Here is an 18176-nt window from a genome sequence, read left to right as displayed (position 1 = left end):
GCAGATCAACTGGGCTGCTATGACCATCAGGTCAAGTGCCCCAGGTCAGTGACATTAAATGAAACTAAAATATCTCATTTCTGTACAAACTGGGTCTCAGGCCAAGCAACACAGTGCAGAGCCAGGTATGTGTATCACAGTGGCAATACATCAGAGTTGATTACATAATGAAAGAGTGAAAAAGCAGTAAATTAAAAATCAGGGTTTAAACATGGAAAATAAATCAAGCCAAAAAAACCCCAAACTCTCACAAAAGTAATGAGAGTTGCAATAAATTTTTAAAGTAACTTTTTCAGAATTCTGTGATCTGTTTCACTGAACCAGTTGAGTCAATCTTATATCATCATTACACTCCACTGTGAAACAGACTACTGATATGCTATTTATATTTTTGCCCTCTACTTAATTTAGTCAAGTTTTGGACATGTCACCTAATTTAGCTTTGAAACCTGTTAGATTGATGCCATTAGAAATATTTGAATATACTTTCCAAACTACACTGCAAGTTAAAGAATTTATCTGTACATGTGAACAATATATTGCCAATTATACTGATATATTCACGAGCCTCAGTGCAAACTTTAGTACCCAGAAGTATATTTCATTGTACTGAAATCATGACACATTCAACATGAGAAGATTTCTTTTTCTCTTTCACAAGATATTAATAGTTTTGTTTGGGTTTTCTTCTGTCATATTAAAGTCAATGTTTTCTCTTGAAAATCAGAAAAGGGATGTTTGACTATGTCCTGATATTCATAAGGCAGTGCAGGCTGTAGTACAGTTTTTCTTCTTTTTTTGCAAAAAAGCTACAATAATCCTTCCTCAAATATAAAAAAAAAAAATTCTCTCCCTCCAAAAAAATTGAACAATTCCAAGAATTTGAAAAATCAAGTAATTTCATGAGATGGAGAAGCAGTCAATTTTTTGGAATACTGTTCATATATTTTCTTGAACATGAATTGCAAGGGCTTTTCATCTTTTCCTTCCTTGCATGCACCAGGACAGATCAGTCTATTATGTTTTCCTTCAGGCTTTTCTTACTGATGGAAACTCCAGCTGAAGTTTCCACAGGCTCCAAACAACACCTTAGACTCTGACTAAAAAAGGGAACATTTCCTTATTCTGGTTTCTGCAGAATACATGGTCTGCAGGACAAAAAAGAAAGTTAAAAAAAAATCCTGGAGAACTAAAAGAATTTCTTACATAACAGCCTGTACTACAGTTAATGATACCATTACATGTTCAGCTATTGGTTCCCTTTTGGTACAGCTGTTGAGTAACACTCTGTTCTTTACCTCCTGAAAGTTCTTCAGGGCTTCTTTACAGCTCTTACTTGCAGTGGCGTCAGAAAGCAAAGTTTCATGTTAGTGAAAAATGATAGGTATTTTGGAAATTTTTCCCCATGCACCAAGACAAATGTCAACACAACCATGGGATTATGTGGGGCTTGTAAAATTATGTCTTTTTTCTCTGAGATGGCAGTTCCCAGAAAAAAATATTTGAAATTTTTCAAATATAAAGGAATTTGAGTGTTTTGAAGGAACTTTATGGGCCAAAACTGACACACATATATGGATTATCATGTGGGCCTCCAGAGTGCTAAAAGAATTATCAATTTGACTTTTACTGCAAGAAGTACACTCCGATATAATTGCAAATCAGACCATCACTGCCCACCATTATGCTTTAAGTTTGACTATAATGATAAGTGGAAGAAGGAAATTTTCACTGCAAGTATTTTTTAAGGAAAAAAAGTCAGAAAAATGAATAAATTAATGGCAGTGTAAGTTTTTCAAAATGTGCGGCATCTAGGCACCAAATAGACTGAAGCATCATTCTGTCTGCTGGTTTTTGCCACACTATGGCAAACCAGAACCAAGACCAGCATGCTCTAGAACCACAATTTCTATTATGACTACCTCTTTTACAGCCTTATACAAAATTACAGGTCTTAACTCTTTGTATTTCTCCCTTGTTTGTGACACTCAGTTTTCCTAAACTTCAACAAGAGTTCTCCAGACAAAACCCCAAAACCACAAAAATATCAGTGGCCCTTAGTGTCCACTCTGTAGTTATGACTTACCTAAAAAAGAAACAAGCAAACCAAAAAATCATGAAAAAAGGTATGAATTTGTTGGGGTGAAAAAAATTTCTGCATGCTTCCTCAAAATTAATAAGGAAGCCTAGCTCTTAAGAATAATTTTATCAGCTCTATTGAGAATTGCAATGTCATTTTCCTTCAAATAATTTTGTACTTATATACACACTAATGGCTGAAAACTTCCACAATGCAAAGCAAAATCAATTAATACCTTACCTATTTTACAAAATTTTTATTTAACTAGCCAATTATGTACTGCAAAGAAAACACATTTTTGAAAAATCCTTCAAGTCACCAGCCAAAATCAGAGTATTTAGTTCACCCAAAGATATTATTGACTTCATCCCTGTCAGAATATAGTCCCATGGGAATGTTAACCTCCCAGCTGTGATGGAGACAGCCATTTAATCCTGTTCTCTTGAGCATTGTCTCTGCAAGTACAAATCCCACTGCCCCTTTAAGTCAATAACATATTGCAGTTCAAATACAAGTCTTATGCATGTTGCTCAAAGAAGCTAGACAACATTTCTGATGCTTTGAAATAATGGACTTACAGTAGGATTTGAAATTAAATAAAGAACATCTTTCAAGTGAACCATAAAAGGCCATCAGCTATAGAACAACATAGTTCAAGGACATTCTGTAGAAAGAGAAAGTGTTTCCTGGTAGAATTAAAAAGCAGACAATGTAGGAAAAAAAATATGAAATGATCTACAAATAGAAAAGTCTATGGAAATTTATAATGGGAGTAATGATGAATGTACTCAGTGTTCTACTTAGAGCCAAGTGGGCCATTTCACATAATGCTTTACAGTAAATAAAACCAGGTCTTTATACACTATCATTTTTATTCCCTGTCACACACATACCCTTCAGGAATGAAAGTCTAAAACACCCAGATTCTTAACTTAGAAACAGCATAAATTTTTTATTTAATGCTAGTTGTTATCTGACCAGAATCACAAATTCTGAAGACAAAACGAAAATAAGAAAAAGAATATGGGAAAGAAAATGGAAAGGCAGAAGTCAAGACACATACAAAGACATTTGAAAACATCACAAATAACTATGTAAAAGTCAAAAGAAATTTGATTTGCTATTTTACAGCTCAGTTCTGTAGTTTACAGGAATCTTTCACAAGTTTGTAAGCAGTCTAAAAATGAAGGCTGCCTGAGTAGCTTAGTATCTTCAACAACTAAATTTATCCCCATTTTATCCACATAATTTACAAACGTATCAAGCAGTTCTGACATTTTAGAGGTCCTTGTTGGACCTCATCAACCTGAAAAATCTCTGCCAGTGACAAGGCCCTTTACTGCCATCAAGGCAAAACTTCAGAGACACCTACAAGAGGAGTTACCCAGCCTGAGAACCTCAGCTTGGCACACTTGGACTCACACAACTGCCATGGGCACAGACAAGACACAGGAGGAGCCCAGAGCATATGAGTGTCTACTAAAAACAATTTCCTCCAGCAGAGCCTCTCACTGAGAGCAGACCAGCACAAAAGGACTTGTGAGCCACCTCTGCCTTGCACTGAGTTCAGAGGTGGGAGAGAGGCATTTCATGAGAGAAATGATGGTTCTGTATCAGCAGATGCCAAGGAAAGCAAGTCTCAGGTTTGGACCACAAAGCTCTGAGTTTCTCATCCTCACCTCTACACATCACTGACTTGCATCAACATGCTTTCTCAGCACAAACAGCATTCCTTACACAAATCTAAGAGGTGAACTAACACCCCTGACATCTTCTCAAGAAAAAAGTTGACACAGAGAACTAGCCCAGACTTTTTTTTAGCTCAGTATATCGAAGTGATTTACAAATCATCTTAATGGAACCATAAGAATTGGACACATTATCTATGGGTTGTGCTAGAACTTCTCCTGACATTACAAAAAGCACATGGGCAAATGTGTACTGACAAAGAGTCACAGAGTAGGATGCAGCAGATCCTACAGAATACAGACATTTCAATGGCAGAAAGAGAGCTTTGGAATATTTTGAAAGTAATGGATACACACAATATCACTTCACAGGGTGAGGCATTTCAAACAAGCCCGGCTGAAAAACGTATTCAGATTAAAACACTCAATTAGTGTTTGCTCTTTGCAACCTGTAAGAAAAATAAAACAAAACCCTTACCTAAATGATACTCTACTTAATTTTTAATAGGATAGGAAGAGGAAAAAGCAGTAGGCAGAGAAATGCACCACGAATTTCAGTGTCCCACCTCCTATCTCTATGCTGTCACATCAATCAAAATGAGGACAGGCCCCATCACATGAATCATGAAGGATAAAACTGGGAGAGAGGTACCACAAGAGAGTTACATCTGTCCCAAAACAAAGAAAAAAAATGCAGAATAAATATCAATGTGCAAAACATTATAAGATAAAGAGTTATGAAAAACATCTTACCTGCAACATAGTCACCAAATCCAATGGTAGTTAAAGTGATAACCACAAAGTAAATTGCATCTAATGTGTTCCAGCCTTCTATGTGCTTGAATATAACTGCAGGAAGGGCAACAAACAGCACGCAGCCAAACAGTATGAATATTATTGTTGAAATGATGCGAATCTTGGTCTGACTCACATTCCATTTCTGGAAAGGGAAGGGGAAAGACAGGAAACCCATTGATAATAAAACTGCACCTGTGCACATCAGTACCCATCACCTCCCAGTGTGCACTACATAGCTCTAGAGGACACTGCATTATAATTCTCAAACAAACAGGAAAATTCAAGCAGGATTTTATTCTGAAAAGGGTTTCAAAGCAAGCATGACTATCCTAGGAAACATTTGCCAGCAGTCAATGCAGAGCAGGGCTGGACTCTTCCCAGGTGAGCAGGATGTGTAGCATTCAGTAATACCAACAGCTGATGATGTAAAAGTTTTGAGGGCTTTCTATATATTCAAGCAGTGCATGCACCTGCAATTTCTCTCATTTTTTATATCCACAAATAATAAACTAAATAAGGTGAATTCTAATCATACAGTTCTCTGCAATCAAATAATTGGCTAAACCATACCTACAAAGCAGAGCTGGAAGGGATATAAGAGAGCCAAACCTGCCCAAGGACAAAATAAACCCACCTAAGCCACTGAAAATACATTAATGGCCAGGCAACCTGTGATCATACTCTTGTCATCTGATAATTTTCCTAATGCTTAACCTACATCTTAACTCCTGTTTAAGTGTACTGTTTATGGTCTTATCCAAGACAAATACAGAAATTGTTAATTTTCTCTTTCCAGCAAACTTTCACATGAGTTCTCTATCAGTTACATGTTCTTTTAACCAAATTTATTTATTTCCACTTCTTCCCCTTCCTATTTTTCTTGCAATCCCTTGGCACCAGCAAACTAGCCCATGTTTCATTAAGCATTGTACTCAAAAATTGATATGAAAAACTAGCACTAAATGGGATGGAACGAACCTTTCTTATGCGTTGCCTATTTTCCATGGCAGTATGACATTAACCCATGTTAGCATGTTAACTTCTAGAGTCCACAGAACACTTCCATAAAATTGCACCTAGACAGCTGTTTCCTGGCATGCAGCTGCATATTTTATTATATTCATATATTACTTTGTATTTGTCCTGCTTAAATTTAATCCTATCTAGTCAGACTTCTTTTCAAAAATTTTAAATCACTTTGATCCTCCAAGTTTTAGCTGTCTCCCCAGCTTGAGACCATCTGCAGATTTAATGAACCACATCATTTAGCTGTTGTGTATGCTATTAAAATTTTTCTAAACTGCACTACAGCTAGAACAGACCCCTGCAAAATTCCATTTTGCATGCCCAGCCAATTTGCCATTTTTCATCCCTCCAATGCATGTCAGTTTAACCTAAAAGAGGGGATTATACAAGAAACCTTCACAGAAATCGACTGAAAATGAAATTACGTTGTTCACAGTGGATGTTTTCTTGTTTTTAAGTTTCAGTAGGAACTGTGTTTACAGTCAGCATGACCGAGGTCGAGCTTTTGTAACCCAAATCAGAGTAATAGCTTGTGTTATGGCAACATAACACAAGCTATTACACCTGCTCTGACCCATCAGCATTTCCCAGTTCTTTAGGCAAGCTAATAACAGAATTAGAGAGTAATCCAGACTGCAACATCTAGATCAATGTTTTCACTCAGATTTTGTCAAAAGAGGGGATGATACTGCTTTTTATCTAGGGGCATTCTTCTTGTAGGGATACACCCAGAATTAAAAAAAAAGGAAAATCATTATCTCTACAAGCAAAAAAGAGGCACAAATTGATCTCAGAACTTCTATAACTATAAGAAAATAAAATCAGCTATGAAAACCCAGAAATTATAAAATGTTCTTATGGAATGTTCTTTCCTTTTTCAGACAAATCTCAATGGAAATCTATGTTATTCTCCAGTACCTAGTCTGGACATGAACTGATGTTTCAAAGCTGAAAATGCATGCCTTTTCTTAAAAAGCTTTCAAGCTTGTGTTTGCCTGTTGCATAAGACTACTTAGCACAGGCCCAAATTGCTTTGCATGAAAACCAAAGCCATGTCAGACCATTTCCATAAAGAAAAGGTGTCCTGCATGCAAGGGTAGGGCTTGATGTGGAAAACCAGTCCTAACACTTGCAGTGCTGATGCAAACAGCAACAAAGTTGGTTACTAAGCATTCATTGCTTCAAAAATTTCAGTGAATACATTTCTTATCACAATCTAGATAAAAACCTTTAAGAGTAAGCATCACAGCAAGCTTACGAGTAACAAGGACAGAGCAAAACCAAAATTCTTTGGGTCTTATTCCTCTTCCCAACCATAACAATGGTAGGGAATATGTCTTCACCTAATTCTCAGAGGTGTTCATTAGCAAGTTCAGACTGTGCCAAAGTCCTTCCTACCTTTTCATGTACATCTGATTGCAACAATGAGCCACACCCTGTTTTTCAGGCTTTTCATTTCACGTGTGAGATTCAGAACAAGCAGGAAAAGAACAAAACGAGGCAGTCAGCATACTCACAACAAAGGTATCTTCTACTTTGGCAATTCCTTTTCCAAAGATTGTCCCTAGTTGATCTCCAACACCAGCCAACAGAAAACCAAACAGAGGAATTCCCAATAAGGCATAGATGATACAGAATATCTTTCCACCTTGTGTGCGTGGGGAGATGTTTCCAAAGCCTAAATTACAAACAACTTGAGATGTTTAATAGGTTACACATCATGCATTATAAATTTTCAAAGAATTGCAGGAACAGAACAGTTAAAAACAGGCTAACCAGGTTAACCATATGACACAGCAAACATAGTGAGAAATTAAATGAAAATGTAGGTCATACAATCCTCTCTTATCATCTACTACATGTAGTTAATAGCATTTGGTTGATCTATGCCTTAGCCTGCCAGTGTCTGTCACTGGGCATTTAACAGGCTGCAGCACCTGTAAATTACACAGGTGTAAACACTACACAACACCTGTAAATGACACCATTTTCCTTCACATGGACCAAGTTTCAAAGTGAAGTGGCTTTAAAAAAAGCACAAACCACTTGGATGTGCAAAACAGGGATTTCTACCATAAATGGAACTGCCTAGATTCTTCATTATTAAAGGTTTTGGTTCCTTTGAACAAAGCTTAGTGATACAGCTCATTGCTCTGTCCATTTGAAAATGGAAATAATTTGTCTTCACAAGTTTGTGTAAAAGAGTACCCCAAATTCCTCTGACCGCTCCATTGCTGCTGGTCCACTCAGAACAGAGAAAATTAAATACAAAGAGCACAGGCCCCAGCACCTGTGGAATGCCCTCAGTACATCTCCCAGGATCAGTATTTAATGATTTGGACAAGGTCACACAGGCAGAACCCTACAGAAAAGTTTCATAAGTCCAGAGTTTCAATTCAAAAGTTTTTCTCCTCCAAAGGATCAATAATGTTTTGAGGGAGCAGTAGCATCCCAGAATTTCTGACATTATTTCACTTTTTAGCAGAACAACACACCCTTCAAAGGAGGCAAGAGGGAAAACTTGTCATAAAAAGGCTTATCTTTAGAAATTAGAAAAAAGCTTCTTTTAACATTACCTTCTTGTTAGAAAAATAACTTGCAAATAAACAGCAAAGTGTTTTGCCATGTAGCTGAGAAATTTGTCTTAATGTCTTAAATTTTTCATGAGAAAAACATCATATGCACACAAATCTCCCAAAGAAAATCCATTTTTCTGGAAATAATCTGACAAATTTTATTTTCAAAGTAGCTTAACATTTTTTTCACAACCTGACAAAATTCCTATTATATAGAGCACATTTAATGAATGTCTTAGCTATTTATCAGCATTCGTATTTAAAGATTCTGAGCATGATGGTTTAAAATGTAGATTTTTTTTTAATTAAACCTATTATCTTAATTTCTGGTTCTGCTCTCATATAGGTAAGCTACACCAAAGCTCTGTTGCTAAAACTACTTTTTCCTTTCAGAACAGACAAGACAAAACTGTCCCTCACTTAACTTGGAATGGATTGCCCAGAGAAGCTGTGGATGCCCCACCCTGGGAGTGTTCAAGACCAGGCTGGATGGAGCTCTGAGCAATGTGGTCTAGTGTAAGGTGTCCCTGCCCATGGCAGGGAAGTAAGAACTGGATAATCTTTCAGACTCCTTCCAACCCAGGCCATTTTATGATTCATTACAATAAAAATATATCACACTGGGAATATATTTTATTCCTAGATAATTCCTCTGAATTCAGTTTTCAGATTGTACTTCTGTATACAACAAATGCAATATTGATAGAATTCAGCCAGAGAAAAAAAAGCTGATATTTAAATTTTACCTAAATCTTGACTTATAAACCTTGTCAAACAACAACAACAAAAAAAGAAAAAAATCACAGGAAATATCAATTATAGGTTGCAGAGTACTACAATTTGTCAATGTTCCCTGCACTAATATATGAAAGAAAGTCTGACTCAGAAAACTGGGAAAAAGTCACAGCAACTTTAGATTAACCCAATATGCTTCCCTAAACCAGAGTCAGGGCTAAAATGATAATTCAGGAAATTTCAGCTCCACTGAGCTCACTCTGTCCCTTCATGCACCAAGGAGTAAAGTTCTAAAATAAAATTAGCTCATCACTAATCAAAAAGGGACAAACAGATCCAAGCTACTCTGTTTTCATAAACATGCCTGTTTATGCATCAACAGAAGCTTGAATTGTTCCAGGTTATAATTCCTGGGAGGTCTTAATGCAATTCCGAATCAGGGGTCTGGATACACCAGATTTAGAAAACTCATGCTAGGGGATTTGGCAGTCACGTTTTATTTACTTCTCTACAAAAGCAATGTCTTGCAATGGTGACAAAACACCAGCCCAGTGGAGCACATGCCAAGCAGGCAGTTTTGCTTGGCTGGCCCCATAAAACAAGCAGGCACTCTGTGAGCATCCCAGAGCTCTTACAGAGGCTGTTGCTCTGCAGCATGCTTCTCATCTGCTGCTAATTGGTATGAGGACACCAAGTTCACATTCAGCTCTGGGTGTTCTCCCTAAATCAGACTTGTGTCTTCCTTGAGGGAAGGATAGTAGTTCATTTTTATGCTCAAATTCTTGTTTTTTATCCTAAAAACTGCTAAATGCTTTTCTTCCATAAACACAGAAAAGGTATTGTGTGACAATTGTATTATTAAATCACACATTACTGGATAAAATAACACTCCACCAGATAGCAGTTTATTTCTGTCCAGATGCTCACTGAGCATAACACAAACCATGGGTAGGGTACATACTTTAGTGACCTGATCTACCAAGGGGTTTCCATCACACATTAATCACATTTCCTACTGTGTCATGTTTTATAACAGTCTGCTGCTGTACACCACAGCCTACTTTGAGAGTTACACAAGTTGTCCTTAAATCCTACTCTCAGTTTCTCCAGTGAAAACCTAATCCATTATTTATACATCAGGAGAAAAAATGTATTTATATTTCATATGGTTGATGTAATTCCCAAGAGGTTTGTGTCAGGAAAGTATTATTTCTTTCTTTAAATAATTATAACAAAGACAAAAAAAGAAGAATTCTCTTGCTAGGTAAAAAACAAGGAAACCTTAATTTTGGGCACTCTGCTTGGAGAAGAGAACATAGGAATGTCACTGCATATCCCTGTGTACCACAGAGCTCCTGCATGTGGAGGGCAGGAATGTCTGGCCCCAGTAGCAATGCAGTAGCTTGCTGGCATATTTTTACTTCAGTGTTCCCCGTTACACTCAAGAAGCAGCATAAAGTCTGTCTAGGACTGCCTTGTTCACAGCAAACCTTGGGGAATCAGCCATATTACAACATGGTCTGCTGGCTCTTCCCTGCCTCAGAGCTCTTTGCTTGGATGGGATGGGGACAGGATGTATCCACTGCAACTGCACAGGCAGCCTCAGTGCCTTGCTTATTCTTCACATTTTCAGCCCTGTGAAGCTCATCCCTTCCTCTCTTTCTGAGGGGGAAATTCCTAGAACCGGTCCATTCCCCACTTCAACACAATATACTTGGGTTTGATTGTGGAAATTACCAAGTTGCTTGATTTAAACTTCTAAATTCATCGGAAAGATTTCCCTCAAAGCTTTTAATCAATGCTATCTGCCATGAGCAGTACAGAGTACAAAATTTCACTTGCTAAATGGGATCTGTTTCATCCAAAATACTGTCAGTACCCTTTTCAGACTGTCCTTCCCCAATGCACCCTCCCCACTTCACTTTCACCAAATCCCTTTCATCTTCTGCTAAATTCTTAGTATGCTTTTAATGAACACAGGACTTGTCTCTGACAAGCAGCTGTGGACAAGAAATGCATTTTACAAGGAGCTTCCAGTAACCTTGAGTGAATTCTGATTCTTTGATTCTGTGTGAATTAAGAATAAAAGCCCATTGTAAGTAGATTGTAACTAATTGCTCCACTCAAACAAGTAACATATTCCAGAGTTTCAGCTCCAAACTCCTAAGAGTCTCTGAGATTCAAATAAGGTTCAAAGGAAATCAGTATCCCTTTGGTCAGCTATAGAGATGGAAGCAGGGGTATGCAAAATGAAAAGGATTAAAAAAAAAAAAAAAACCCAACCAAAAAAACCCCAAAAAACCCAAACAAAGAAATATTTTGAAGGATTCTTTACTTTCATATAATCTTTTTTGACATATTTCTGGGAGAATGAAAGCATCTGTAACTTTCCCATGAGAAGCAGATTCGCTGTTAAGCAGATATAAGTAACTTTAATAACTATATACTACTGCTTTTGAGCAAAACAATGTTTGAAGTTTCAAATTCTAGTTGAGTCTTCCCCCATGACAAACAATAGATTCTATCGCAAATATGAAAAAGCTTGAAATACTATAAATTCTCATACAATTGACATGACACTTTTGTTTGGATGGCAAGCATCCTTGTATTCAAACCTTCATAAAAAGGAAGACTGAAAACTAATTTAAATTTTTTTTCTGTTTTAACTACAGAGAGTGATTCCTTTGCTTTCTAGTTAACCAGTATCTTCAGAAAACTCTTGTGGATACACATTTTCAAAGTGGACTTAGAAATATAGAGACTCCAAATGAGCATGTTTTTTACATAAAATTCCTAGACAAAGCAGGGTATCTACTGAAACTATCTAGCTGCAGTTAAGTATTTCTCATGTGAGAGATCATAGATACTTTTGAGAATTCTAAGACTAGATTTTACTTGCTAAATTGACTGGAAGACAGCGCTACCACCTATGAGTCATTTATTTCAAGTACCTCAGGTACTTGAAAGTTCTGGGGAAGTTCTGAAACATTTTCTTTCTATACAAGGAAATGTAAATTCAAGTACAAGCAAATGTTTTCTCCATGTTTATGACAAACCTCAAATTAAACAAGGCATCATTCATGAGATATCAAAAATAAATAAAGTTTAAATTATCCTAAGTTAATGCTGTATATTTTAAGGTATGAGAAACTACTCTTAGCAGTAGGTTTGGATACACAGTCCATTGATGGAAGAGCTCAATACTGAGGATAAATCATTTGGTGAACAGGCACATTCTTAATTACACAAAAGTGGATTACAGAAAGTTGATATTGAGATTTCATAGAGTCAGAGAAAAGGCAGAGCTCCTGGCTGCTAACTCCCAGGAGGCTGGAGCCATGGGAAGCAGCTGCCATGGCCTTAGCCTCAGTCACCAAACTGTGTGTGCCACTGGTAGTGGTGTTGCCATGGGTTCACATACACCCTCACCACCTCGCTCAATTATAGTGATGGTCCTTCTCAAAGGGCACACGTGGGTTTTGATACTGAATGTCAAATTGATTTTTAAGAGATCAAAATATGCTTTCTCCAGGCCCTGAGGAGCTATCTGGTAAAATCTTTATAAAAGGTACCTCATTGAATTTCTCGAAGATAAAATGTTTTTTTCCCTTTGGATCAGCACTTGGGCTCAGGAGATTAGCATTAAATACATCCCTGCCCAACAGTGCCAAAGCAGAGATATGACTTAATCACAGATGAATAAGATATTCCTTTTAGCATAAATAATGGTCTAGACATAATCATTAAACAAAAAGGCAATGTTTGTACCCATGCTGGGTACAAACATTATATACTTGTTCCCCATACCCATGTGGGGAAAACCATGCATTCACTGCAGAAATAGCAAAACTTCCATGTTTGTGCTCATTGTGTGAAAAACAATCCCCATTTTTACACTGATCCCTTTTCCTTTCCTTCTCTTAACCCTTTCCTACACTTCCAGTTTGACATGCTTGTGTATGCCTGTGCTATATATTTGCATATTTACAAACACATATTCCATGAGGTTTTATGGCTTTGGATAGTACAAGTGTAAGGCTTTTCCAGTTCTCCATGTGATTTCCCTCCCAACTTCACAACGTAGGTAGAAAATTCCTTTTACCCTTTTTACAGGCAGGTAACCGAAGCACAGAAGGAAGTCCAAAATTCTCTATATCATTTAGGTCCATAACTCACACCAAATCAGTGGCTAAGCACTATGCATTACACTGACCTTTAATTAGTGAAAGTTTATCATCTGAAGCCCTCAAAGACCCTCAGGCTTGCTCAACATATAGATACACAGAGATAGGTGTTGCCAATATCTAAAAACTCTGGACTCCCCTCCTGTCAGGGCCAACACATGTGCATGCACATACATTCCTGAACACAGAGCAAAAGAATCTGAAGGTTGAACAAGTACAAGGATTACTTTAAAATCTAAATTCCAAATGAATTGAATACAAATACTTTTGCTTTGAAAGTACATTTCTGTGCTATATATACACGTGAATTCTTTCACCCATGCACATGCTATGTATCGCAGCCCTCTCTCACAAGCTGCTGCCTGTGGAATCCCATAATGAATATACAGATAGTGCTCCTCCTTCAAGTAAATTCATCAATTGCATGTACAGAAAATATTTTAACTTTTAAGTTTGAGGAATTCCTCCATGAATCCTTCTGATGGAAGAGCCCTGTGCAATAACAGAGATGAAGTTCTCTCTATTTTAGACCATGGTCTGCTAAGAAACCAAAAATCTTTGCTTTAGAGAAGTTTGGAGTAATTTGTTCATAGAATTGGTTAGGGTGGGAAAGCTACATCCAACCACTAACCTAACACCACCAAGCCCACCATTAAACCACATCTCTAGGTGCCACTTCTACACATCATTTATATGCCTCCAGGGTTGGTGACTCAACCACTTCACTCACCCACTCCAGCTTCTAGAAGCCAATACTCACAATTTTAGACAATGATTTGGGAGCCATATTGTCACAAACTGCTGCTGTTTATTGAGTGTTTGGTATTCTCTAGATCCCAAACTACAAGATTCTGATTTTTAGCACTAGCCCATAATTCTGTGTCACAAAACTGCAAATAGATTGTTTAGGGGGTTATGATATTCTCTCTCAAAAATAAAATAAATTAAAAATACTGATTTTTAATCTGTCTGAAAAAAAGATCTTACCAATACTTCTCTTATAACTAGGAATAATAACAGGAAAACCTAGACTGACGTTAATAAAGTGTGCAATATTCAAGAACTGACAAGACAGAGGTTGATCTCCTTTCAGTGGTTTCTTTTCATCTCTGTTCTGTGGGAGCACTAATCAAATCAATAAAACTTCTTGTAAAAGAACAGGCTATAAATATTCATAGAAAGTAAGTTTCCTTCAAGTCAAAGTGCTGTACTGGAGGGGTGAAGGAGTATTCCAAGAAAGGTCTCTGTATGGATATGGCAGTATTCAACAGCTCACACTGAGTTGCTAAGGCAATTTCTAAAGGAACTGGTAATGATTGTTAAAATACTCTTAGAAGCTTCCACATCAACTCAGGTGGCTCTGCCTCCCAGCACAGATTCTGCATTTCATTCAGCTGTCTCCTTTCCCAGTAAAGAATATCTACATCTCATCAGGAGTAGAATTTCTGTGCTTTTTCAATTATTTCCTTTTTGTTGTTGTTATTGTTTGCATTAATTTTACCTCTAATTCTTATTCTAGCAACATTGAATCAGCTCCAAAAAACAGAAATTCCCACTTGCTTATTTCTTCTAAGTAAGACTGCTTCATGGGAGCAAGATGCCAGGCTAACACAGCTAGCAAAAACATGATGTACTCTAAAACGAAAAGTTTATATTGCACCATTTCATGAAATTTTTACTAGCCACACATTCTTATCAAGTGTAAACACATATAAAATATGACAAAGCAACACTCATTCTGCAAAAAACTTCATTAGCAATAAGCTGATGTGTAGATCAAATACATTGTTCCAGGTGACAGAAAAATAAAAATGGTGAATTTTCCATGTAGTGATAAAAACAACCTGATGCTACAACTTTAATGGAAATCCGAAATAACTTTTTCTAGTGTTTGATGGTTTTATTACAATCTTTTTGTTCCCTAGAAACAAGTTTGTATTTTTGTTTACAAATAAATCAATTCTCAGTGAGTGCTGGGTAAAACAGACTGTTGCTGGCCTCCCCATTCTGGGGCAAAGCAATCCATATGCTTTCCTGCAGAACACAAAACTGCCCTGCCTGTAATTTTTCTGTCTTCCCTACAAAAAATAAAATGTAGTGGAAACACTCACAAATTAAGCTATGCCAGACTTAGAGCAACAAACCATAAACACACCTTGGTGTCAGTGAAGTCATAGATTTAAAACAACAACTGCAAATCCCATAATCCTGCACTCAGCAGACTTGGATCAGACCATGACAAGCTGATACAAGTGGTCAAAATGACTGCAGGTACCCTGACCTGTTAGGTAAGCTACAATCCTCTGTCTGGTTTTAAACTTTTCACACACGCTGCTTCACTTCAAGAGGCTTTTCCCCATGTCAATGTTCAAAAATGCAATTATTTTGCCCCATCAGTTTTTTCTTTCTGAATCTATTCTTCCTTGTAAACTACAGATATACAACCCATGTATCCAGGGAAATCCTGGCAAAAACAGCAGTCTGGGAGAGATGGGCAGCAATGATAGAAATACCTACAGAGCTATCTATACCAGGATAGAAAATTTCTTCATTTGCACATACTTAAATACAGATTTCTTTAAAATTTATAAGACAAATAATAAGAAACATTATATGTCTTCAAGAGAAAATATATACAAACACATTACTTTTTGAAAAATGTCAAATAGCTGAGTATTTTATTATTACTAGTAAAAATGCTTCTCTATGCAGTCCTACCAGCATATTATAAAAGAAAAAAGGTTAAGGTTAAAAAAGAAGGAATACTACGAAGTTTCTAAAATAAAAATCTCTGAAGATTTGTATTCATATTATTATTTTCTTTAAAAATAAAATTAATATTTTGCCAGTGAGGTTCACAAGGCGCATGAAGGTGTGAAGTAGCCTCTTATTCCTTGTTATTCTGTTTTTTCCTCTCCAGTAATCTTTGGAATTAAGACTAATATAGAATCCTACAAACAGAAAAAAATGAAGCACCACACAGAAGTAACTTCCACTGAATTTTTCCTTTGACTTCCAACTACTTATGTGTTATGTGCCTGATTCAGCAAAGCAAGTAACATGTTTAACTTGAAAAATGTTTAAATTTATCTCTATTCAGGTTAAATAACTCAGCATGAGCATACTCATTCTTTTAGCATATACATCTGCTAAGATGAACAAGTACATAGTTTGTCAAAGGAAATTTTTAGCAAATTTTCAGCTGATTTTTCAACACTGCCATGATAGAAATCATACTGTCACCAGCTCTTTAATTTCACAGAATTCCACACCATGTAACAAAAGATTTTTGATAAAATGTCATTATCCAAGCAATTCAAGAAAGTGCAATTACAAGATAGCATAAATATTCCAAAGAACAAGAATTAATTTGTGCTTCCAGAGTTTTCAGTTTTTAGTGACTTTAAACAATGCAGGTATGGGGGATTTTCCTCTGCAGTGAGAATGCTTCAAAAGGCAGTGGAGGATGAGCCCTCCAGCATTGCCTCACCACCATCCCAGCAATGCCTTTTTCACTGAGTGAAGGGTCTTGCCATGCCTCTTCCATGCCTTCATCCAAGACACTTAGTGAGCTGCCACTCTAGATATTCTCACTGATTCTTTGGCAAAGAGAACAGTCAAAAGATAGGGATCTACAGCAAATAAGTTTTTTATAAAAGTTTGTGATTCTAAACAGAAGTTCCTAACAGAAAACATAATTGAATGTAAAATTATCTCTGTACATGTTGTAAAGCCATTTAAATTATCATTGTCAGGCAGTGCAAAATAAATGCCAAATTTTTTTGCTTTTAGTACACTGAAGTATTTTGTATATATTCCCTGTTTGCTTTTGAAAAAAGACAGTATGATTTACAGTAGATTTACAGGAATTTCAGCACATAGCAAATTGTGAGCAATTATTACTTTCACACCTTTTTTTTAAGTATATAGGCTGTGATTTTTCTTTTACAAAGCAAGTGGAATCATTTAGAAGTCTCTAATCACCTCACCTGCACACATAAAAATAGTTCAAATAGGAATAGAATGCTTCATGAGACAGAGAAGAAGGCTTTCAGCTGAAGATCTTATATTTATAAAATCTTGTATTCCAGTTTATAAGGGAAAGAAACATGAAAACAAAAATATATAAGTTGCCTACATGTAAAGATTCTTCTCAAGCATTATTCCACTTCTTTTTCTTTTCCTACCCTCCAAAGCCCTCAGCTGGAATATAAATAAGCTAGTGTGGACTGAGACATCTGCCTCTACAAACACAGCTTTGGGTCTTGTTTGGACTATGGTATATGGATATACTCTCCTCTAGACCGGTGTGGAATATGGTCTCAGACCAATCACATCAACCTAGAGATTTAAAAAAAAAAAAAAAAAAAAAAAAAAAAAAAAAAAAAAAAAAAAAAAAAAAAATTAAGCACAGGGAAAATCAAAAGGAAAACAGCTTGAGCATCTGATCTCAGATCACCAGCTCATATATTTAATGTTTCTCAAGCCATGGCTGTGAGGCACAATGTACAACCTATCTCTTCCCTGGTCTTCCCAAAAGACCCCCAGGTATTCTCCCAACCCCAGCTTCAGATCCCAGTGGAGGTTATCAGCCTTCTGTCCTATTTAAATCTAAAGTCCTTGAGGGCATTTCGTACTGTGCAGAGCCTGACAGCACACTTGAAAGCAAATGATGATCCAGGGAAGTTACCAGAAGCTAATGAAGTCCTGGATTGCATCACCACAGCTAAACAGCAATATGAAGGCAGAAAAGGAGAAGGAATGGCCTTTGAGGAGTACATATTGATGTTGTTCAATATAAAAGTTTTTAGTTTAATGGATGAAGGTTTGATCTAGCTCCTACGCTGAATAAATAGTTCTGCCAATTTTAAATCACAAAAGCCTCCATTTACTTTTTTTCTCTGTCTCTCCCTAAGTGTCAGTACATGTTCTGAAAGCCACGGCTCCCTTTTCATCAAAAGCACAGTATCTCTTTGAACTGAAAAACAAGTTAAACATTTTCCTGAATATAAAATAATATTGTTTCTCTTCCCCTAAAATATGAAACTACATATGGAGATATGGACAGCACAGCAATTATTCAAGCTAA

The 18176-nt window shown here is 36.7% G+C and overlaps 1 protein-coding gene across 1 annotated transcript in view; it reads right to left on the bottom strand.

The window, feature by feature from the left end:
* KCNK2 (potassium two pore domain channel subfamily K member 2) overlaps nucleotides 1-18176 on the bottom strand; it is a 103413-nt gene that overhangs the window by 18178 nt on the left and 67059 nt on the right. The window contains exons 4-5 of the mRNA XM_041426688.1: nucleotides 7110-7270; nucleotides 4522-4708 (exon numbers count right to left, since the gene is read on the bottom strand). Coding sequence (XP_041282622.1) covers nucleotides 4522-4708; nucleotides 7110-7270 — 348 coding nt within the window. The remainder of the gene's footprint in view (nucleotides 1-4521; nucleotides 4709-7109; nucleotides 7271-18176) is intronic.

This window comes from Onychostruthus taczanowskii, unplaced genomic scaffold (genome assembly GCF_017590055.1).
Source record: "Onychostruthus taczanowskii isolate IOZ18803 unplaced genomic scaffold, ASM1759005v1 scaffold93, whole genome shotgun sequence".
Classification (NCBI taxonomy): Eukaryota; Metazoa; Chordata; class Aves; order Passeriformes; family Passeridae; genus Onychostruthus; species Onychostruthus taczanowskii.
Note: the sequence above shows the minus strand (reverse complement) of the source record. Positions and strands in the feature narration are given on the sequence as shown.